This window comes from Prionailurus bengalensis, chromosome A2 (assembly GCF_016509475.1).
Source record: "Prionailurus bengalensis isolate Pbe53 chromosome A2, Fcat_Pben_1.1_paternal_pri, whole genome shotgun sequence".
In the NCBI taxonomy this organism is placed as follows: domain Eukaryota; kingdom Metazoa; phylum Chordata; class Mammalia; order Carnivora; family Felidae; genus Prionailurus; species Prionailurus bengalensis.
The window spans coordinates 7482700-7507304 of NC_057348.1; the positions used below are offsets into that span (position 1 = coordinate 7482700).

The 24605-nt window shown below is 52.9% G+C and overlaps 1 protein-coding gene across 2 annotated transcripts in view; it reads right to left on the minus strand.

The window, feature by feature from the left end:
• Positions 1-24605, minus strand: part of OLFM2 (olfactomedin 2) — a 59982-nt gene that overhangs the window by 1675 nt on the left and 33702 nt on the right. For both annotated transcript variants that reach the window (XM_043586461.1, XM_043586460.1), the window contains exons 2-5: positions 3029-3178; positions 1557-1703; positions 885-1104; positions 446-552 (exon numbers count right to left, since the gene is read on the minus strand). In XM_043586461.1, the coding sequence (XP_043442396.1) occupies positions 446-552; positions 885-1104; positions 1557-1703; positions 3029-3178 (624 nt within the window). The remainder of the gene's footprint in view (positions 1-445; positions 553-884; positions 1105-1556; positions 1704-3028; positions 3179-24605) is intronic.

Consider the following 24605-nt stretch of genomic DNA (forward strand, 5'->3'; position numbering starts at 1 on the left):
GGATGCACATCCAAGTGTGAGTCCCCATCCCAACCTCCTAACCCCTTGGTTGGACCTCCATAATCCCTGGGAGGCCAGTGATCATCGTGAGGCACTGGCTGTTCACCACCTCTCATCCGGGACACTCAGTGGCCACCTCGTGACCAGTGTCAGTCACTAGGGCAGTTAATGGATGGTTCCGGTTAATGGGTCAGAGGTGATAGGCAGTCGTGACCATGGGGACCACCAGAAGTCCAAAGGTCAACAGACTTGGCGATTTTCAGGGCTGGAAGGCCTTTGGTCCCCTGATGGTTACGAGACAGTCAAGGGGAGGGTCAAGGGCCCCGGAGATCTTACGACACTTGAGGCTACAAGAGAAGAATTGGTGTGGAATTGCTGGGCACCTGTGGGTGGTCACAGGCTGTCTCCCCAGGCTCTGACCCCTGGGGTGGGCACAGTCACTCACCCGGCTGTCCGCACTGGGGGCCATCGTGTCGGTCATCCAGGAGCCGAAGCGGGATCCCATGGCCCGAACGGTGATAGGGTTACTGACCCCAGTCAGCTTCCCACAGCCTGGGAGGCAGGAACAGGGCCGATGAGGGTGGAGAATGGGAAGAGGCAGGGCAAGGACGGTGTGGTTCGATCAAACTGGGAAGAGCTGGGACCAGGGCTGAGGGAGGAGCCAGAAATCTGGTCCCAAGATGGAGTCAGGTTGAGGGTTAGAGACTGGAAGTCAAGAGTCAGGGCCATTTCCAGTTTCTGGGTCTATTTTGGGCCTTGAGTAGGGAAGTCAAAGGTCAAAGTTCAGAAGTTGGAGGTCAAAACCGTGTCCAGCTTCTGGGCACACGGTTGGCATTAGGGTTGGGCGTGCAAGTCAGGGGTCAAAGTCAAGGGTCAAGGCATACCCAGCTTCTGGGCGCAGGCATGGAGCCTGGCCTCCAGGGCCATCACCCGCCGCTGCAAGTCCTCGTAGCCATAGGCGCCCATCTCCTCCTGGATGGCAGCAAGGCTGCTGGAGAGATTCCGTACTTCCTCCCGCAGGCGCACGATGGTCCGCGTGTCCGCCTTGTACTGCTCCAGGACTGAGCTCAGGGGCAGCAGCTCCGACATCCTGTCCTTCAGTTCCTGCCCGCCAACACAGAACCCTCACTGATCCTAGCCCCTGACCTTTGACCCAGGCCTGACCCCAACCTTTGACCCATAGCTTCACGCCTTATTTATTTTTTTTTTTTGAGAGAGAGAGAGAGCTCACACGCATGAGCAGGGGAGCGACAGAGAGGAAAAGAGAGAGAATCCCAAGAAGGCTCCGTGCCATCAGCACAGAGCCCGATGCAGGGCTCGAACTCATAAAACGAGATCATGTCCTGAGCTGAGAGTCGGACACTTAACCGACTGAGCCACCCAGGCACCCCCTCACCCCTTATCTTTGATGCACCCCTGGCTCTTGACGTTTGGTCCCTACTAGACCCTAGATCCCAGCCTACCCTTGGTCCTCCTCAGACATGACTACTCTCAGAAGTAATGGGCGCTGATCCCAATTCTTTCCTCGGCTCCTGACCTGACCCAGAAGGACCTACCTGGAAGCTCTTGGCCGAGAGGGACCCATCGGCCGCCCGGAGTCGTGCGTCCAGGCTTCTCATGAGGGTCTCCATGCTGCGCACGTACTGGAGGTCACGGTACGTCCGCAGCTCAAGGACCTCCATGGACTGGGAGACGTTCTGGACCTAGGAGCTTGGGAGGGTTAGGGAGAGCCAGACTCCTGCCCTCCCCGCCCCCCTGAGATGCCACAGACCGGGCCTGACGGAGCCAGAGGCCAAACACCCAGCCAACGGGCTCCCCTTCTCTTACCGGCAACCTCCCACTGACACGCCCAGGCGATCCGTCAGCTCCCACCTCTCTCCCCTGCCTCCCTGCCTCCCTGTCTCCCTGCTTGCACTGTGGCCCCCAGCAGGCAGTTCTTCACACGGCAGCCAGAGGGAGCTTTGCGAAAGGAACACGGGATCACCCTCCCCTGCAGGCCCTGCGGGCTGGTCCTCCCTCCTCACCTGCCTCCTCTTCATGTCCTCCCACTGCGGCCACCAGCCCCCTTTCCTCTGACAGACTCGAAGCTCCAGCCCTCTGCCTCCTTCAGGTGGGGTCCTCACAGGCAGGCCCCGCGTCTAGCTTGTCCACAGCTAAATCACCAGGGCCCGGCGCTGGCCTAAACTAGACGCTCAGCAAGTACTTTCCAGCTTCCCTTTCCCCAGCCTCTCCTAACCCAGAGTGAGGACCCCCAGCTCCCACTTCTCCCTGCCTAAGGTGAACTCAGAGATGATCCTGGCTGCTTGTCACAACACACAGACTCTCCTGAACCCCTTGTTCACATGACACTTGGAAGGTCTCAGAAACCTAACGGCCTGACGCCCACCCCGACGCCACAGAACGTTTTTAGAGCCATCGTCAACAATCAGGGGATGCCACACGGATGTCCCAAACTGGCGGGGAGGGCAGTTCCGGTGTCGCAGGCAGGGCCAGGATCCTGCAGGGTTAGTGGCCGGGAGACTCCAGTGCTGACCAGGGTCTCTTCCGTTCTCTACGAAACCCTCAGCTTCCTCGTCTATAGGGTGATGACGAGAGGTAGCTGGTCCCTTTCAACACTGACATCGGAGCTGACTAGTGAGCAGTTCAGCTGGATACTATCAAGGGACAGCAGCCAGTCCCTAAAGGGCACCAGAGCATCCTGGGGGCGGGGGAGGTTGAATGGGGACTGTTTTATATCAGCCCCAATCACAAGGGGATGGAATCTTACATAAACCTCTTGGGGTTGGAGGGTGAGACCCCTCCCCAAGGGACACACAAGACACCTTTTAGCAGGCGAGTCTGGTGACTCGGATGCTGCCTCCCCACACAACGCTCAGCTTCGCCTCCAAAGAAGAAAATATCCACCTGGAGGGCAGCCGGGTTATCCACCAGCTCTGAACGATCTGGATGGCTGGATCTGGCCCCGGCTGACCTGGACGGGGGCCGAGGGCAGGGTGGGACCCGAGCGCTTTTCACGGTCTGCTCTTACCTTCCCCATCAGCTGCCGCAGCTCCCGGCTCCGGCCATCGCGGGAGCAGGTGCTCTGCGCGGGGATCACAGCCGTGCAGATGCATTTCCCGTCGGGCGCCTGGGCCGAGGTGTAGAGCTGCCAGCCCTCCTCCGGGCTCTGGAAGAGGGTCTGCAGGGAAGTCGGGGGGTCAGAGAGCAGGAGCCCGATAGGGGATTCCCCCGGCCCATGCTGGGGGAGAAAGGGGACCCAGGGAAACGACAGATGCCCTGGAATGTGCTGGACCACGTGCTGAGCGCCTGGTGCACGTGATCTCAATCCCTCCTCAAGGAAACCCATTTGCCAGATGATGAGACAGGTATGGGGGGGGGGCGGTTCAGGAACGCGGCAAGGAGTTGTGGGATTCGAGCCCTTCCACAAGACAGGAATTCATCCTCGCACACGTGTTCGCATACACACAGCACTGCCTCCATAACCGTCAGTGGGACGCAGACCCACTTGTACTGATCCCCAAACCTGGAGCTCCCTCTGTGCTTTCCAGTCCACTGTGACACACGGACTCTGGATATACTGTTGTCATCCCCACCCTCCACCCCTGCTCCTGAGAAGCCCAGATAAGGTAATGGCGAGAGGGTGACAGAATCCTCACAAAGACTTCCAAGCCCTTGAATAGAAGGCATCACTTCAGACTCCTAAATTAAACTTCAGGTTGGGGCGCCTGGGTGGCTCAGTCGGCTAAGCGTCCGACTTCACTCAGGTCATGATCTCGCGGTCCGTGAGTTCAAGCCCCGCGTCGGGCTCTGTGCTGACTGCTCAGAGCCTGGAGCCTGCTTCGGATTCGGTGTTCCTTCTCTCTCTTGCCCCTCCCCCGCTCCTGCTCTGTCTCTCTCTCTCTCTGTGTCTCAAAAACAAAATAAAAAAACGTTCAAAAAAATTTTTTTAAAAACGGAAAAAAAAATAAAAAATAAATTTCAGGTCAACTTAGGATGCTCATATAATTCAGGGATCAGGCACGGCTGCGTTTCCTGAGCCATGCTCCTTCAGAACACTAGCAATCTTTCCAGGCGTGCTCAGTGATCAAATAAATTTGTGCGTTGCTCCGTGAAACGTGTTCCTTTGATGCAGGACTTATCAGAGCCTTTGAAATGCTAATGTGCTTCAGGGAACTACAACATTTTCTACACTTATTAGAAAATACCTAGTGAGTGCCTATTTTATGCCTGGCATAGGGTCTGGGATAGGGCTAGGAAAAGAGGGGTAAAGAAAACATATCTGGCCCGTTGTCCATGGATGGAGGAAACAGACATCAAACATGAAAATCCACGGATACTTCTGGAACCATTCACTGCAGTCAATGCTCCAAAGAAAGTGCAGGGAGTAACGGGGGTCTTCGTCAGGCTGGGATTTCAGAGGAGGTACCTCAGAGAAGGGACATTCAGAGTGAGCCAGGGGAAAATGAAAGGACAGGGGACACTTTTGACACCACAAATTCAAATCAATATCCGGACGTGTTTGAGCAACAGCGTTCGAAAAGAAGTGAGTGATCACAGGATGGAACATGGTGGCCCCCAGATCAGGCCCCCTGGAGTTTCACCAGAACATACCAGACTTAGTCACAAGCCCCAATCTTTTTGTTTTCATCAGGGAAGTACGGTCTCCTTTGTTCGACCAAACACTTGTTAAGCTCCTACTGTGTGTCAGGCTCCATTCTGGATACTGAAAACACAGCAGTAAACAAAATGCCCAAACACAAAAGCTCTTCTAGGAGCTTACATTAGACAAAGACAGAAATAGGCAAGTAAATGCCAAATATTTAAAGGGTGATGAGTGCCACACAGGGAATCTGCAACGTCAGGGTGGCTCCAACAACGTGTCATTTGAGTCAAGACCTGAAGCCGGCGAGGGATGAGCCATGCAGGTATCTCAGGAAGGAGGTTCCAGGCAGAGATAAGAACAAGTGCAAAGGCCCTGAGGCACGGCCACGCCTGGTAGCTTCGGGGCACACGGAAAAGGCTGGCGTGGCTGAAGCAGAGTGTGAAGGGTGGTGAGTAGGGGGGTGAGAGCAGGGAGGGGGCAGGACCGCATCTTCAGGACCTGTGGGTTGGCGGGGAAGACTTTGGTTTTTCCTCTGAGTGAGGTGGGAGCCACAGAGGGTTCTGAACGAGAAGGGATGTCACCTGACTCAGGTGTTCACAGACACAGGTGGTTGGGGGGGGGGCGGTTGCTGGGGACAGACGGGGGGGGGGGGCCAGGGCAGAAGACCAGGGCAAATGAGACTGCATCGGTCCCAGCGAACAAGGATGGGTGTGGTAGCCGGAGAGGTGGGAAATGAAAGACTGTGGTCCTATCCAGGATGCGTTCCTACATACCCGGAAAAAGTCCTCATAAAACCCCAGTGTTTTACAGAGAAACAAAGCCTCACAATAATTGTTCATTTGGACAGCGGTTAACTGATCGCCCCGCAGAAGCTGTTCCCACGAGCCGTAGCAGAGATAAGCCAGACCGTGAGTTACGAGCAATCTTGGAGACACCAGCTAATAGCCCACCTTTTTCTCTCCCACTCGGTGAAGTCTTTTTTTTTTTTTTTTAAGCTTATTGTAAAGTGAGCGACTGATGTAATTGTACAGATGAGCCTGACTCCCCCACTAATTTATAAGAAAAGTAAGCCATTCATAAACGCCATCTGAAATGATTGTAATTAGATATTCTTTGTGCCTTATTTATGTACACGCTTTTTGAAGTTGGGGGGGGTCCCCCTTTTTGAATGTTTATTTAGTTTTAAATTTTTTAAATGTTAATTTATTTTTTAAGGGAGAGACAGAGAGCAGGCAGGGGAGGGGCAGAGAGAGAGGGAGACACAGAATCCGAAGCAGACCCCAGGCTCCGAGCTGTCAGCACAGAGCCCGACGCGGGGCTCGAACCCACGAACCACGAGATCATGACCTGACCCAAAGTCAGATGCTTAAGCGACTGAGCCACCCAGGCGCCCCTGGGGGGAATCCCCCTTTTTAACAGTCCACGCCTCCCCCATGGAGCAGTGAAGTCACCCAGCCTTCCTTGCATGCAGGTATGATTGCGGGGGCGGGGGGGGGGGCGGGAAACCAACACTCAAGCCTCCCAGGCCTTAACTGCAGAAACACCAGAATCCCCCACTGCAAAGGCTTCCTCTGTATGTAAGTCCCAGCCTGCTCTGCCTTTGCACTGGGCACGCAGCAGAAGCCCCTCCCACCCAGCAGTCCCCAACGAGGCCACACATAGGAGCCAGTGATAGAGACCAGTAGCCCTCTGGCCTGTCCCGTAGGAGAGCTCTGAGATGCATGCCGCAGGCAGCTTTCCAGGGCTGTGTCCCAGGTGCCCACGGGGACACCCTGTTCCTTAGCTCACCCTGCACGGGAGTCCTTCACTTCCCGGCTCACTTCTCCTACTGGTTCCTCCCGGTATCACCCCCCAGGTTGATACTTAACGCTCAACTCCTCCCCACCAGCTCTGCTTCTGCAGGGAGCCTGACCTAGGACCGGAAGGGCGGTCCAAGAACACCTTGCCCCTTGGTTCCAGAAGAATGTGAAACTAGCCTTGTCTCCTTTCATGACAAGTCTAGTTCTTTACAATGAAACAAGAAAAGAAAGGAAGGAAGGAAGGAAGGAAGGAAGGACGGACGAACTTGAGACTAAGCACCCCCATCCATGTTCCCCTGGCTCTGATCCCCAAGCCATTTGGACAACACCCCCCTCCTAAGATTCTCATTCGTGCAGAGACAAAGCAGCCGGTTCAACATAATTAACATCTCCTTTCTGCAATTCCTAGTGTGTCCTTTGAAGCAAACAAGCCATTTTCTCTCAACATATGAAATATTGAATTCTAAAAGAGAAGCAAGATTTAAGTGGCAAGGAGGGAAGGCCTCCACGGCTTTCCTAAAATAATTGTCTGCGCTGGACGCACCTCGCTGAAATGTTCTCTGCAGCAATGTAATTAAATGCCTGAGGCTCGGCTGCCAAATCTCCGCACAGCAGAGACCCGGACTTTTGCCTGGCGGGTTCAAGTTCAAATATGCAGTCAAGTTCATGTCCCCGGGACCCACTGGAGTCCTGGAAGGCTCCTTGTTTGAGAGTCCGCATGCCAGCTCTCTCAGACTAGGTTTAGCTCAGAACCTCGGTCATGAACTTGTGGAGGGCACAGTCGTAGGGGTAGAGAAGGGCCTGCCCTAAGAAAAATGCTTATAACAGCAGGTGTGCGAGCCCAGGAACCGTCCAGGTACAGAAACCTCCAGTCAGGCGGCCTGTCTCACCACTGCGGGGGCAAATGTACTGGAGAAGCCAGCTGCTCTCTTGGCCGAGCTGCTGGTACTGAGTTTAATATTCCTGCTAATGGGCTCTAAGCGGGTAAGCTATGCGCTCAAGTAGCCGCTTCTCAAATCGTCTTTTCTGGCTGCGATTTTTTCAAATACTTTCACCAAGGATGCTGCGCCCCAATTAAAGCAGCAGTCCCCCGTGACAGGTCCAGGATTGACACGCAGGAAAAATTCCTCTCGCTGTCACACCCTGGCTCATCATCGCGGCCTACGGCTCTGCCACTTACATCTTGGTTCAAAAACAATTCCTGGCTCTTCCAGGGGCAGAAGGATCGCTTGCAGGATCCCGGGCCAGCCATCCGTGGAGCACTGGCTACCGGGGTTTACCCAACAGGAACAGAGCTAGCGGCTGCCTCTTAATAAGACAAGGATATTATTGCATTTGAGGCTGGGTAATTTAATCAGGAGGCAGAAGTGGCTTGGGGCATATATATTTATTTGTACCCTGCCTTGTTCCAGAGAGGGACTGCAAGTGGTTTACGAGGGTATGTAAACCACCACACGATAGCTCCAATTAGATAGGAGAGTAGGAATTAGATGTTTCTGGAGGGCCGTCTGCCAATCCAGAGCGACAGCCTCCAGATTTCTCCTTGTGTATTTAACCCAGCCAATCCGAGTCTAAGAATTTGGCCCAGGGAAACCATGTGGACAAGCACGTGACTGCTGCAACGATGCTCATTAAAGCGCTGTTTAAAATTGGACCCCTAGAATTTTCCCCCTGCAGTTCTTTGACGGCAGGGGGCTTGATTTCAAGACGTAAGGTGTATGCGCAGGAGGGAATACTATGCAGCCGTGAAAATAGGAGATCAGCGGGGATTTTTATCGTCATCTTCAGATTGATTTTATCTTCTAAGTTTCCTACAGTGAGCACATATTGGTCTTGGAAAGATTTTTCAACCTCCTCCCCCCCACCCCACCCCCCCTTTTTTTTTTTTTTTTTGCAACGGAGACGAGGAAGAAAGAGAAAAGTGGGGAGGTAGACAGAGCCAAAAATTAGGCTAAGAAAAACTCATCCCTTTAAAACCCGAACAGCCAGCATATGGTCAAGCCATAAATTTGGCTCTAGGTTCCTTAGCAGCCAGCTCAAAAAGGGAAAGCTGGTCATTTATGCGGTTCCCAGTGTCCTGAAACAAAAGCACACCAGCTGCTTAGCAGCGAGCTTAACTATTTTCGGTCCCAAGAACAGGCAAGGATCTCTCCCACGATCCTCCCAAAAAGGAGTCCCTGTGATGGCACCAGGATCTTTCCAGACAACATTCTTACACTGGGGAGGAGCGGGCGGGGGGGGGGGGGGGAAGGGGGGTGGGCAAAATAGGTGAAGGGATTAAGAGGCACAAACTTGCAGTTTTAAAATAAATAAGTCACAGGGATGAAAAGTACAGCACAGGGAATGTAGTCAATACATTGTAACAACATTGGACGGGGACAGATGGGGACTACACTTCTCGGGGTGAGCATTGCATAATGTATAGAATCATCAGATCGCTTTGTTGTGCACCTGAAACTAATATCACATTGCATATTTTTCCAGTTAAAAAACCTCACGACAGGGGCGCCCGGCTGGCTCAGTCCATGGAGCATGCAACTTTTGATCTCGGGGTTGTGAGTTTGAGCCCCGTGTTGGGTGTAGAGATTACTTAAAAAAATATACAATCTTAAAAAAAAAAACAAAAGAAAACAAAACTTATCCAGAAACAACTCATTTCCTTTGGCTGTTTCTTACTCCCACTCGGATGGTAGAGAAGAGCCCGGTGGTTGACCGCAGAGTCCGGGGGTCAGGCTGCCTGGGTCTATGTCCTGACTTGGCCACTCGCTTGTTGTCTGGCCTGGGCAAGTCATTTAACCTCTGTTAAATGCACAGCCTGTGTTTCCTCATCTGGAAAATGGACACGGTAATTGTACCTACCTCATAGGGCTCGTGGGAAGCGTCAATGAATTCATGCTTTTTGTGCGAGCAACTGGTAACAGTCATCGGCACGTAGTAAGTGCTATGTGTTTGCCCTTATTATTATTACCCTCGTGACTCTAAAGCCAATTTGCTAGCTTCCTGAAGTCAAAATGGTCTGACCTTGATGCAGGCACTGAACTGAGATGATCCGGAAGAACCCGGGAGAGTCCCGTGGAGCTGGGGCGGAGGCTGCAGGATGATGAAGAGTTGAAAGGCCGATGTTGGAGAGGAGTGAGCCCCATGGAAGATGGGCAGAGACACCTGCCCCGTCCTCGTCCCCGTGTGGCTCAGTCGGCCCCCTGTCCTGGAGCATCTCCTACGCCAGCAAGCAACAAGGTGACACGGCCGTTGTCGCTGGCCCGTCCTCTGGTCTTGCCCGAACACCCTGCTTTTCCCGCCTCCAGGCCTTCGCCCTGGCGGCACCCTCTGCCATCAACACTCTTGCCCCATCTCACAGCCGGGCTAACTCTTCCCGTTCCTGGGGCTGTCGCATAAATGTCTCTTCCAAAAGCAGTCTCGCTGTCCCTGCCCCATGTCACCCATCTCTCAAGGCATCCTGGGCTGGCTTTCCCTAACATTTCTGCTTCTTACTCTATGTCGAGCATCGTTCTAGGGACTTTGTAAGTAGGTGACCAGCAGGCACTGCCGTTCTCTGCCTTTGGTAAGGGGAAGAAACTGGGGCAGAGGGTTCAAATCTCTTCCCCAGAGCGTCACAGTCTCTTGTACCGTCCTGGGCTTCAAACGCAGGCCATCTGACTCCACGGTCTACACCTCCACGTCGCACCTTCTCAGTTCTCCTTCAGGGCCTGAGCCCGATGGCCATTAGGACCTCACGGGCGTGACCACTAGCCCAAAGCCTGCCTCTGCCCCTGCACGGGAACCGGCGTGGGGGTGGGGAATTCTGTCTGCTTTGTCATCAACTGCATCCCCCGGGCCTGCCACACTGAATGTTCGTTGCATAATCGGACAGTGGTTGGCCAGCGGGACAGAGAGCAAACTTCTTGATAGGTCCACCATCCATTCCCCCTTCTGCCACCAAACTAGCTTCCGTCTGTCCTAGGGAGGGATCAGGGATCTTGTGATGTCAGGCTGGAGAGAGACACCGGGCAGGCTCAGAAGCAGGCATGGCTTCTCCCTGACGGCCGCGATGGCAGAAGGGCCGTGATGAATAATCAGGGACATGCCTGTCTGCCACGTCTGAGCCATGACAGGGGCCACGTCCCTTTGGAGGGCTTGAGATAATAGCAGACTGCTCCTGTCAGACCCCGAGGTATTGGGCAAATGCCCCCCCCTGAGTGATAAGCGTGACAGGTGTTAAGGACATTATCAGCTCACCTATGCCAACTGGGTCTCCGCAGCCTAAGCAGCTGGGGCTTTGCCGGTGACAGCCTGTGGCTGGTGGTGACTATGAGCTCATTCATTCATTCACTCACTCTCAATGCAGTTAACCCGCCTTGTCCTGAGAGGCTATCCAAGCCGGCAGCACAGCACAACCTCTTACCCTCGGAAGACCCCAAGCCTTGGCAGGAGGCCCTCAGCACCCCTGGAGCCCCTGTCAAGCCAGGACTTATGTTCCAGGACGTCTCGGGCTCTGCCATCATAGTGTCAGTGTGGACCAATAATCAATGACACAGACTTTCTTGGGAAATACAGGAAGAGACACAGGTCTCTCCGTTCGACTGGCCTCCCCCACTCAAGTCCAAGGAAGGCTTGCATTGTGCAAGTATTTACAAACTCAGCCCCTTCCCTCCGAGTGTGGCCCAGACTGTACTGGAACCACCATGGATCCCTGCAGACAGTCCTAAAAGTAGGGCTTATGGACAGAGGTTTGCATCAAGGCTACAAGTTCTCATACAAGGGTCATGCCAGTCATCAGAGAAGCTTGTTTTGAGAAACTGTAAGTCCCTTCCACCCCGCCCCCAACACTCAAGAACACCCGAGTTGAAGAGAGCTTTCTGGGAGGGAACCAACTCCCTCCTAAGCCTGCTGAGTTTCACAGGCCTCCTTTCAGATCCTCAATGACTCCTGAGTCTTTATCACCCCAGGGCCTCTGAACTTGCTGCCCACTGCACAGTTGTTCAGGTGAGCCATGATGAGAGCTTTCCCCAGGGTAGATGTCATGGGGACAGACAAGTCAGAGCTCACAGGATTTGCTGAGGGTGGAAGGAAAACGGGGGAGCCGAACAGCAGGGTGGGTGGTGGGGGTGTCATTTACTGAGATGGAGAAGGCTGGAGAAGGGGGTCTGTGGCAGGGGGAGGGGCAGATGGGGGGGTGGCAATCAAGAGTCTGGTCTGAGATGTGCATTTGGATGCTGCCTGTAGAGAGATGGGATTTAAATCGTGGAATGGATGAAGGAGAGGAGCAGCCACTGAGGTTTCATAGTTTACTTAACTCTTGTAGAGCGTGCCCTTTGCTATGGGCTGAACGTCTCTCTGTCTCCCTAAAATTCATATGTTGAAACCTAACCCCCAGTGTGAAGGTATTTGAAGGTGAGCCCTATGGGAGGGAGATCGGTGCCCTCATAAGAGACCCCAGAGAGTTCCCTTATCCCTCCCACCATGTGAAGATGCTGTCTATGAGCCAGGAATCTGGCTCTCATCAGACACCGAATCCGCCGGCACCTTGATGGACTTCCCAGCCTCCAGAACTGGGACAAGTAACTGTTGGTTGCTTAAGCCCTGCATCTATACTACCTGTGTTATACAGCCCGGACAGACTAAGACATTCGTCTAAGCTGCTTTACAAAAATGAAGTCCTTATAGCCTCCCCTCATGCAATGAGGTAGGCACCAACACCAGATCCATTTTACAGATGGAACAACTGAGGCACAGAGAGGAAAGTCAGATGTCCAAACTCACAGGGCTGGTAAGTATCCAAGCTCGCATCTGGATGCTGGCCTCTCAGACTCTCAAATACTTGCTTAGTCACTATGCTCAGGGAAGAAAAGTCTCTCCCTCCATAGAAGCTTGGCCTCAAGACTTATACCTCTGATCCATTCTCCCCAGAGAAGCCAGAGCTGGCTTTCAACAGGTCACCTCCACATTGAACCCTGCAGAGCTCCAGGTGCCCTCCATATAAAGCTAGTCACTAGTCCTGCCCTGTCAAGCCTGGATGAATTCTCAGCCTCCCCTGAGTTTTTGTGAGTTCTTAAGCAGATCACTTGGCCTCTGTCATTTGTAAAATGGAGATTAAAAATGTCCTCTGACCCTTGAGTGCACGCACATGTGCGTGCGCGCACACACACACACACAAACACACTTAAGCGTAAGCTGCTTGATGACTGCCCCTGCTCTGTATGGTTGGGAACTACATTTCCCACACTGCCTTGCCCTCTGGCTTCCAGGAAGATGCAGCCAATGGAAGGAATTCATGGATGATCTGAGGGCGGGACAAAGGGATAAGCAGGGGTATTTTCCCCCTTGCTGCCTCCTGTGTTATAGCCATAGCTACATCTCCTCTGTGGCTTAAGCTTCCGCCAACAGTTCCACTCCCAAGCTCTGTTTGTATCACCTTTTCTACTTGACACCAAGTCCTGGGGGATAGAGGCTGTCTGCTGTTGTTAATCTCTGGGTTTCATCTCCATCCCTTGTTTAGTTTCATATCTCTTGCACCATGTTTGTAAACAATTCCCCATATTAAAATCCATAAAATCCCTCAAAGATTTGTTTCTTTAGTCAGACCCTGAAGAGAATAATAGCTGCTCAGTTAATACATGTAATACAGTTAGTACATGTTAATACAGGCAGCCATAGAGTTTTACAACACAGGCTGCTTCAGTCCAAATTCTGATCTGTTCCTTTTTGTGTGGCTTGGGGCAAGTAGCCCAATCCTTCTGTGCCTTCCTTAACCTCTCTGCTTTCTCATCTAAACATTGTGATCATAAAAGCCAGGCCTCACACAGTTGTCATCAGGACAAGGAGTTAGTACATGTCAAGAGTCAACCACAGTGCCTGGCATATAGTGTGTGCCCAGTCGGTAGGACCTTTTATATCAACCCACAGAACCAGCAATGTTCTAGAATAGTTCCATGTCCCCTGCTGACTTATTTTTATTTTTATTTTTTATTTTGGAATAATGTTAGATTGACAGCAAAGTTGTGAAGATAGGACAGACAGCTTCCATATGCCCGCCACCCACCCAATTCCCTCCAATGCTAACCTTTTATATACCCACGGTACACCTGTCACAACGAAGGAAACAACCCTGGTGTGTCACTACAACTGAACTCCAGGCTTTATTGGATTTCCCTAGTTTTTCCACTCATGTCCTTTTTCTGGCCCAGGGTCTCACGTTGTATTTAGTTATCACAGCTCCTTCATCTCCTCCATTCTGTGATAGTTTCTCGGTCTTTCCCTGTTTTTCAGGACCTTGCCAGTTTTGAAGACTAGTGGTCAAGGACTTTGCACATGCACGTGCTTTGAAGGGCAGAAACCGGGTCCTGATTTCTCCCTGTGGTTTCCTGGCACACAGCCCGATGCCTGGCACACAGTAGCTGCTTCACAGACACTTCCTAAATGAATGAATACATGAATGGCAATCATTTCTTTATTCTCCCACACCCCGTGTTCTGTAGGCATCCCTGCCAGAGGCTAGATGTAGAAAAGTTCAGAGCGAAATAAAAGCTCTTCTCTCTTCAGAAGGGTTCCTTTTTGATCCTTTCTTTGTAGACATCAAGGATCTATTTCTTTAATATTTAGGGGGTTTTGTACCAAATAGAAGCGGCTACATTTGCATCAGATGTCTCGTTTTTCAAGGCAAGTGAGAGAGATCTTTATAGCAGGATGGGTTTCTTCCTTCCCAGATCTGTCACTCGATTTCTCTGCTTCTCCCTCCCCGGCTTTTGGGTCTCTGGCAGGGGCAGGGTGGGGGGTTGGGGCGAGTCATCCACACTTTGATGTCCTCTCGGTCCCAGGCCCAGGAAGCTTAATTAGAATTTCACAGGTGGCTAGGTGGCTCAGTCAGTTAAGCGGCTGACTTCGGCTCAGATCATGATCTCACGGTTCCGTGAGTTCGAGCTTTACGTCGGGCTCTGTGCTGACAGTTCGGAGCCTGGAGCCTGCTTCAGATTCTGTGTCTTCCTTTCTCTCTGTATCCCTCCCTTTCTCACGCTCTGTCTCTCTCTCTCTCTCTCTCAAAAGTAAATGGAGAAACATTAAAAAAAAAAAAACAAAACACAAAGTTGCCGAGACTGAGCCAGCCTCAGGAGCTGGTGCAGGAGGCTGGCTGGTGATGGAGACGAATTAGAAGCTTTCTTTCCCATCCCTCTGAACGGTTCAATATTTGCCATGGGGACCCAGGGGCCTGCCTTCGGGTACACAGAGCATGCCCCTTTTCTAACATTAGCAGGGCAGAGATGGGAATTCCCTTTAACCGCCCAGGCCTGGGGGTCTGGCTGCTTTTTATTCCTCAGCCCTGGCAGGCCAAGCTGAAAGCAGGGATGGGAGAAAAATGCCCCCATCGAGGTCATTTCCCCGCCACCACAGCCCCTGCTGCTGGAAGACACTGGCTGGGGTTTAATCTCTCGCCTGAAGTTTGTCAGAAGTAAAAATGAGCCTGGGTGAGCTTTTCCGACACTTCCCTCGACTTACAGGAATTCAATTTCTGGACTGGGCATAAATTTGCAGCCATCAGCGCCCGCGGCGGGGGCTGGGGCTCGGCATATTGGCCGGGGATGGATTTCTGAAATCAATCCGTCGGCGCGTGGAAAAGGTCGTCGTGGGGGAAATTTATCTTCCGTGGCTGGCTGAGACATTTCATGCCACCGCCAGGGACGCCCCTGCACAAAATGGAGGTGTTTGCTGCGAGGCTCCCAGGTGGGGGCTGGAGGGAGGAAACCTTGAAGGCTGGAGAGCGTGGCCGGGAGGTGACAAGGGACCAACCTGCCAGCTAATAACTCACAGGGGCAGCCAGGTGCCGTGACTGCCTGAAAACCCAGTTCCACGGGCTCCGTGTATGTCCCTGCGGGCGGCAAGTTAATGCGGGGTTCAGACACTTTGTCATTTGGTTGCATCTCTGACACACATTCCGGGGTTTCAAAGAGTGAGTCGCAAAGGCATTCGATTCCTCCAGCCAAAGTGAGGCCACAGAACATAGTCGTTGAAGGCTCTGACTCTGGAGCCGGTCACTTGAGTAGAAGTTCCAGCTTTGTTGCGTGACCTTGGGCACGTGACTCAACCACCCCGAGCTTCCATTTCCCCATCTGTAATATGGGGTTAAGAATAGCAGGGGCGCCTGGGTGGCGCAGTCGGTTAAGCGTCCGACTTCAGCCAGGTCACGATCTCGCGGTCCGTGGGTTCGAGCCCCGCGTCGGGCTCTGGGCTGATGGCTCAGAGCCTGGAGCCTGTTTCCGATTCTGTGTCTCCCTCTCTCTCTGCCCCTCCCCCGTTCATGCTCTGTCTCTCTCTGTCCCAAAAATAAATAAAAAACGTTGAAAAAAGTTTAAGAATAGCAGTGATGTGGGCGCCTGGACGTCTCAGTCGGTTAAGCATCTGACTCTTGGTTTGGGCTCAGGTCATGATCTCACGGCTCGTGAGTTCAAGCCCCTCATCAGGCTCTGTGCTGGCAGTGTGGAGCCTGCTTGGGATTCTCTCCCTCTCTCTCTGCCCCGCCCCTGCCTGCTCTTTCTCTCTCTCTCTCTCTCTCTCTCTCTCAAAATAAACTTAAAAGAAAAGAATGGTAGTGATGTTATTGAGATTGTTGTTAATATATTCGAATGGCTTAACACAGGCAATGTAATACACGAGTGCAATGAAATTGATCATAGAATAAAAATAAGCGAATAGGTGCTGACAGGGAACACAAAAAGGCAGCTCAGTATCTGGGGACCAGACAGTCTGCATTTAAATCCTGGCCCCGTGTTACCTTGGGCAAATTACTTACCCTCTCTGAGCCTCAGTCTGTCTATCTCTCAAAGGGGAGGGAGGTGATGACAATGTTGGTGTTTTGAGGGGTAAGTGAGCTAAAATATTTGAGAGACAAGTGAAGGGGCGATTATAAAACAGTTTGGCGAGTGCCATGCTGGGGGCAGTACAGGGTGCTGTAGGCAGAGGCTGGTTGGCTATGGAGCCCGGTTTTGAGGGTTCAGGGACAGCCTTCCGGAAGAAGCCAAAGCTAAATAGTATGAATGGGCAGGATTCCGCAGGGTGAGTGAGGGGGTTCCAGGCAGAGGGAACAGCGTGGGCAAAGACCCGGAGGGGAGAGAGCAACTGTGCATCCCACCAGTATTTACTGAGCACCTGCTATGTGCTGGGCACGCTGTAGGCACTGGAGACACAGCGGCAAATGGGACATAGATCCCCGCCCTCGTGTCAGTTCCACTCTGGTAGGAAGATGTGTGGCACACTTGAAACTTGTTCAATGAGGTGCCGACGCTCAAGTTGGGAGGCGGGAGGTGAGCTGGGTGTTCTGCTGGTCTCTCCGGATCCTCTCGCCCCATTCCTCCTTCCTCTCTGTGCTCTGGGAGGCTAACCTCTCCAGCCCTCACCTCCCAGAATCCCCTGCCCTCCAGCATTCAATGGAGCCTGGCCAATGACGGCAGCCACAGGGGACAGGGGGGCAGAGGAGAGAGAGTCTGGGGGGAGGAACACGGTTCAGCCCATAACCATGTGTGAGTAGGGAAAGGATCTGGTCAGGAACATCACGGAGGACGGAATGGCCAGAGCAAGACCGAGAGGCAGAGAAATCCACCAGATGAGCACATCGGAAGGCTGATTTGGCCCATCGTTGTGAGTTTTCCAGGGCTTTCAAAGAAATGAATCTCAAAGACAGAAAACAGCTCTAGCCGGGAGACACGTCCCCCTCTCAGAGGGGAGGGGGCAGCGACAGCCACCGGGGTCACCGGAGCCCTTTGTTAGCGAGAATGGGCCACTTGAAGGGAAATCGATCCCAGCTAAGCGTCGAGCAGCTGCTCCCAGCCAAAGCTGCCGGAGAGAGGCCCTTTGCCCCTTCTCTTCCAGGTCTGGGACGAGAGCCAGCAGGATCCTGAAGATTGTTCTGCCAGGTGGCCAGTCCCAGAAGAGCCTTCAATCAGCATGCATTGTGGTGTCCGTCCCAGGTGGCATTCCAGCATCACCTCCAGCCTCGGTACTAACCAGAGACCGGCTCCACATGTAATGATTATTATTGTCACCAGCCTTGCCAGGCACTGCCTGTGTGCCAAGCACTCTACACGCATAATGCATGCATGAGGGACCCCCCTCGTGCCACTTCCTAGCCACGTGACCCTGAGCAAGTGACTTGAACCTCACTGTGCCTCGGTTTCCCCATCTGTAAAACAGGGCTAACAGTAGCACCCACCTCGTCGGATTGTTGTGGACGTAAATGAGTGCCCGTGTGCACAGCTTCAAACCCTACACAGTGGGGACCGTGTAGGCTCAGCTACTGAGAGTATTGTCCCCATTCATCTCACAACAGCTGTGTGGTGTCAGGCTGTTATAAACTGAAGGTTGGGGAGGAAGAGTCAAGTGGCAGAGACTGCTGTGGAACAGAGGGGGAACAGAGGCCATGCTAGATGGTTCCACGGAGGGAATACGATAGGGCAAGTGTGATACAGAGGAGCCAGGAAGGCTGAAAGAGGAAGTGGGGAAAGCGAAATGATATAAAAAAGAGTAAATGCGAGAAACTTCAGGGTTAGCAGGGGCAAAAGGAGGAGGGGTGTTACCAGAGCCCAGGAGCAGGGACCACCAAGCAGGAATTGTGGTTGCCTGAGTGGATGGCAGCCGGGAGCTGGACCCAGGGACGAGACAAAGCCACCGCCCGAAGCAAAGAAACAGGGGGAGAAATCCTCTGGCTTCTCTCTTCGTCCCACCTCCAACTGCCACCACAGCCTCCCATTGGCTGAACCCAACAGGAAGCCAGTGAGCAAGGGAACTTGGGAGATGTAGTTTTCAGGGGTCAACTGTCCCGCAATACAGAGAACAAAGGAAGGGCAAGGAGCAGATCCAAGGGACACCAGGTAAATAACAAGCCCACAGGACTGTGGCCCCATGCTGCCTCTCCCTAAAGTTGTCTTAACTACCAAGCTACAAACTTACAGAGCACTTGCCTAAGTCAACTGTCCCATTTCATGCCCCACAGTAAGTCTGAAGGAACAGTGATAATGCTGAATCCTCCTTGTCCATAGTTAAGAGCTAAGTTTAAAAGTCACCACCTCCGGGAAGCACTCCCTGATTACCTCCTTAAAGAAGCCCTTTTCGATCCTCATCTCCCTGTCTGGCACTTCTCATGGCAGACACCATGCTATATATAATTTGTTGGCTGGTATGGCTCCTTTCCACGAGGAAGCAAACATACAAGTACAAACACCTCGTATCTTGGTCACTACCATGTCCCCGGTGCCTAGAACAGCACTTGGCACAGAGTAAGTGCTCAATAAACATTTCTACAGTTTCTTTTGTTTTTTACAATGCTGCTTCTTTATGTATTAGGTGGTGGAGCTAGAACCGTAAACCCAGGTCTGTGGGGTTATACAGATGCTGGTGTTTCTACTCTGTTACTCTCCGACAGGTGACCCTACGACTCTCCCAACTCTGTGCATCTTTCAAGGCTGAGAGCAAACATCGCCACCTCCGGGAAGCTTCTCTGTCCCTGAAGACAGATCAGGGGACCCCTCCTGTGTGTGCCTCCATCGTTCCCTACCCCTTCCCTCTCACAAGGTTCTTATACTTTATACCTTCCCTTGCCCGGGTGGGTGTGTCTGTGTCCTATTAGGCGGTGCGGTCCGTAAGGGCAGGGCTGGTCTACTTTCCTGCTGTGGCCCCAATACCAGCACAAGCTGGACAGAGTAGGCAGGCCTCATCAGGAGGTGAATGAATGAATGAATGAATGGACGAATGGACGGATGAACAAATGCCTCCTGCATACTCCGAGTCTCCCATGGGACCTCTTTCTCCTCCATCCCGCTCACACCCTCTATTCCATTCTCTCGGGCTCACCTCCCTTCTCCTTCCTTCCCAGGATGGATACGAGGGCTCTGGGTTTTGAAGGCGTCACGGGGCCTAAGGCAGTTGAGTGTAGCTTGGAAGCACACAAACCTCAGAGCCTAAAAGCCTGAGTTCAAATCCTGGCTCCTCCGCTTGCTAGCTGTGAGGCCTTGGGCAAGTGACTTAACTTCTCTGCGCATCCGCTTCCACATCTGCAAAGTGGGTACAATAGCAGCGTCTTTCGAGAGGACTGTGGGGGAATTAAATGAGCTATTCCGACCTGTTTCGGGGCAGCGTCTCTTCTTCTCAGTTCCCTTCTGCAATTCCCAGGCAAGTCCGGGAAGCGGAAGGCTGAGTCTCCAGCAGTTCATGAATCCAGAAAGGATCTCGGCTGTATCAGGGGAGCCCCAGCGCCAAGTTGGCCTGATTTTCATCCCGAGAGAGCTGAGAACAGACATCCGCACTATGATTGGCATAAACGGCTGGTGCTCCTGTGACCCTGTTCGTTGGAGCCTTGGGGGTACAGGAGATGTTCTTGGGCCTCTGCCCCGATCTCCTCACTGGGCACACCCACCCTGCATGTGCTGAGTGGGAGCTCCCAGCTAGCACCTGTGACCTTTTCTGGAGACCTGCCCTTGGCTTTTGGGAGTCACCACACCCTGGAGAGGCATGGGAGGGGTTCCCTACCCCCAGGAGCAGCCAAAACGGAACTGATACCATTGCTACAGTGGTCCAATTTATATTCCAGAGGGACTTCCGCCCCCATGGATCAGGCCGAGCCTGGAAGGTACCTGAGACCCCCATCCCCTGCCCGCTCCTGCTTTCCTCACCCTCCACTCACAATTAATCATATGCTGCGAACTCCCGTCTCAGGTTCTGCTTCTCAGGAACCCAACCTAAGACGGGGGCAAACAATGAACACTCAACGTAAGAGGGCATTTGCGTGGGTGTCCCTTGCAAGCTCATATTCACACCCAGGCACTAAGTTCTGTCATTGCCACCTACACATGCAATCCGCCTGCCAATCCTGAGAGCGGCTCTCGCTTCGAAATGCATCCCGAATCCTGCCCAGTGCAGCCAATCTCCACGGGCAGCCCCCATCGCTCTGCAAGCCTCGCTCTGCTACAATTTGCACAGAAAATGTACTACCCCTTGATCCTACATTAAAATGTATCCTGTTTCTTGCGTGTCTCCCCCAAGATACCGTCAGTTCCCCAAGGGCAGGGATGTTTATCGCTGTGTTCTCCAACCAGAACAGTGCGTGGGACATAGTACGTGCCCAATAAACATTTCTGGAATTAAAGAACAAATTATTGAATGCATTCACTTAGAGACAGCTTTAATTACCTCTCTCTCTTACAGCTTTACAGTCAGAATCTACTCCCTTCTCCCCATCTCATCTCCCCAGGGCAGTCGCCTCTGCCTTGGTCCCCCTGCGGCCCCCCTCGCTCCACAGCAGCCAGAGGGTGTCTGTGAGCAGCTGAGTCAGGCCATATGCTTCCTCTGTTCAGAACCCTCCATGGCTCCCACCTCCCCTGAGTAAAAGCCCAAATCCTCACCACTGCCCACGGGGCCCGTCCCCTCCCTGCCCTGTCCCCCTACCCCTCTCTCCCCCTCCCTCCCTCTGCTCCAGTCACAGGAGTCTCCTCCCTGTTCCTGCGACACCTCAAGCCCGCTTCTTCTATCTCAAGTCTCAAGACTGGCTATTCCTTTGGAATGTCCTTCCGCCTCCTCCAAATCTTTACTCAAATGTCATTGTTTCCAGAGCCCTTCCCGGACGGCTCCCCCACCAGTCGAAACTATAAGTGTCTCAGCATTACCCACCCCCTCTCTACCTTACCAACTTCTGACACACTACCTCATCTGTGCGCTGATTTCGTGTGCATTGTTCTTCCCTCCAGAATGCCAGGCAGGGATGATTTTGATCTGTTTTTGTTCACTGCTGTGTCGCCCGCACCTACAATAGCACCTCACGCACAACAGGTACTTGGTATTTGGCTTGTGAGTTTTTTAAATTCCGCACGGCCACCCTAGGAGGCAGTGACTCTCAGTGTTCCCCTTATGCAGACGAGGAAACCAAGGCCCAGAGAGAAGCCATGGGAAGGCCCAGGAGCTGGGAGCGTGGGCGTTTCTATGGTGTGTGCGACTGTGTGTGCTGGTCTGAGCCCGAGGGGCTGTATCTGCCTGAATGTGAACACAGGAGGCTGCCCCGGACATGTTCAAGCAGATTTTGCATGTGAGTGTCTGTGTGTGGAAGGGGGGCAGTGGGCCAGACCGCAGGCAGGTGCAAACGCGCGTCTGCGTCCTTGCTGTGTGAGTATGTGTGTGTGACAGTGTCCTGGAGGATGTCCTGGAGGATGGAGATTTGTGCACCCATAGCCAGGCGGTGTGTGTGCGTGTATGGAGGGGTAGCTCTGGGAGGCTTGGCTGGGGTTGGAACTGAACTTAAAGGAAATTGGTGGGTGAGGGAAGAACCCCATCAGCCACAGGCCTGTTATTTATAGACGGATCTTGGTTCATAAATTCCGAATGTTTTTTTTTTTTTTTTTATCTCTCTCACTGCCAGGCCCCTATAAATATTCATGAGCTTCCTGCCTCGGAATATTTAAGTAGTCGAAAGGAGGAGTGGGTGGACCGTGAGGGGAAGGAGAGGGTCTCCCGTGGCATTGGGAGGACACGCGGGTGGGGAGAACGGGGGTCTCTCTGGATTTGCCTTCTCCCCTCCGGGCTCCCCTTCCAAGCTGCAGCTGGCAAGACGGGGAAGGTTCTCAGCCAATACAGAGATCTCCCAATGCCTATTATTATTCTTTCCCAGCGTCTGTGGAAAAATACCGCCCACTCCGGGGGCAGAGAAGGTGTCTGCGCTGTTTTCTCAGCTCTGGCTTGGAAACTCATTACCCTGGGACCCCCAGCTCAGGAGGGAGGGGCAGGCCCCTCAGATGTGCCAGGAGGTAAGGGAGCTCTGCAGGCAAACCACGGGGAGGGCATGTGTGGCCCCCTGCCTGGTCCCAAGGAGAGGGGCGGGTCATAAAGACTGGTCCATACGGGAGGAGATCAAGCGTGCGTGTGTGAGTGTGTAACTCTCTAGACGTGTTAGAAACTGGGGCAGTCAATACAACTGTTCACAACTTTCCCGCCTCTTCTCTCTCGGGCCCAGATAGAACTGTGCTTCCCTGGTGTGGCCCCGTGACTCCCTTTAGCCAACGCCGTGTGAGTGTTAGTGACTTCCCGGTGACAGTGTTAAGAGCCAGTGCGTGACCTGGAAGTGCGTGTTGATGAGAAGCCTCTGTCAGCTGGGGTCCCCAGATGACCACACGAGGCAGAGACGCCCCCCCCCCCCGCCCCCGTCAACTGCCTGCAGCACGAGCTCATTTGATGAGTGTGATGGACGTGGGGCACGTCTGTGTCTGTGTGGCCAAGAACGCACAGCTGTGCGTAGCCCTTTATAAGCCTGAGTGTGTGAGCACGAGCAAGTGTATGCACTTACACAAATGCGTGTATAAAGCAGGGATGAGTCAGAGTGTGCTCGACTGCACCTGGGGGGTGGGGAGAATGTGAACGTCAAAGGCGAGGCACTGAACGACACACCCTCCAGGGGGCGCTGTTCTCAGAGCCCAACACTCCCTCTAGAATCCTGCTTCACGGATGTGAAAATGTCATCGTGTGGGAGTCTGCGTCTGAGCGTGCTGCCTAGGTTGGCCGAGAGCGTGTATGTGTGCCCGAGGATCTGTGTGTGGCTGCTGTGTCACTGTCCATGTCCGTGCAAGGCATGTGGCTGTGTGTTTGAGGCACAGGCGTGGGTTTGGTGCTCTGTGTGTGTCTGTGTGTGTGTCTACCGCAGTGTGAATGTGTGAGCCCCTGTGTGTTACGTGCCTGTGTGGAATGCAGGTATTGTTCTAGTCTGCATCAGAGTGGCCACCATCAACATGGAGGCAGGGACGGCCACCCTGGGCATTCCCAAGCTGTTGGCTCTACTGAGCGTGTTTCCGGGCTCAGGCGCCTGCACTGGCTCAAACTCGGGTCCTAGGATGACCTTACACTGGAAAATAATTCACTTCCACTTATTAGTCCTGGGACACACCGTGTCATGTGCAATGGGCATTAATCACAGAGGGACCCAACAGTTTCACGGAAGTGTCCCAACAACTAGAGAGATCCCCACAGGGCAAACCTGATGTGAGTGTGTAATTCAACTCCCCCAAGATAAGCCTATTTTCCGTTTCTGTTGTCATTAGCTCTGCTCTGCTCTATCCCAGGACCTGGGTTTGGCTTTGTCTAGCTCAAGCTTCCACTGTAGCCCTGGTTCACCCAGGACTTGCATTTGTTTCTGGTTTCCTGGGACCAGGTTTATCTTTGGTCTATCCCTGGACCCAAGTTCAGCCTTTGTCTACCCAGGGTTTGGGCCTGACCCTCATCTGTCTCAGAGTCAACCATGGAGTATCTTAAGACCTCAAGGGTGTCTCCCTGTTCTGTCCCAGGACTTGAATTAATCCCCAGTCTTGGAACCCAAGTTGAGCCTGGTCTATCTCAAAACTCAGTTTCCCCCGGATCTATCTCAGTATATGGGTCCACCTTGCCTGAGCTCGACCTTCACAATTGGGTGAGAAATCTACTAGCTGAAGGTTCCTCTTCTCAGCATCTCCCCACTCACGGAGCGCTGCCCCTCCCTGGAGCTCAGGCCTCTGGGATGGATGTCCACTGCAACTGATTGTCATGCTCCAGGATCAATGAGGGTAGGGGGACTTGATTTTTCTGAAACCATTATCTAAAATTCATCAAAGTGGATTTTATGGGTATTCTTCAAGGATTATTACAAGGCTTTCTTGATGGGCTCTTATAAACAGTATTAATCTTCAAGAATGGGGGACTTTATGACAACCCATCACAAGTCTTACCTCATAAATCCTGGACTTGGACATTCCCCCAGATGAGCTCTTGCTAGGCTCAGAGGTCACACCTCAGGCCAGGAGTTCAAGAGGGGACTTTGAAGAAGGCTTTCCTCATGGTTGTGTACCGTGGGGAAGGCCGGCACACCAACACAGGGCAACCTGAGTGAAGCAGAAAGACTACACATTCTCTATTCTCCTCCAACCTTCCCTGATTTCCCAGGGAAAGTAAGAGCCATGACATGGAATCCCTCTTCTCTTGCCATCATTTGCAAACTTCTTCCCCCTCCTGGTCCTTACCTCCTGTAACAGAGGAGGAGCTGTCCTTCATCGTAAGGTTCATGCAGCTAATCTTGTTTTGGCCCTTTTCTTCTGTCTTGGGAGTCTTATACAATCAATATCCTGTCTTTGCCTTGCATATTCAACTTCTCCCTCCCAGGCAGAACTTTCTCATTAGTTTTTAAATAAACTCAAGCCTCCCTTATTAAAAAACTA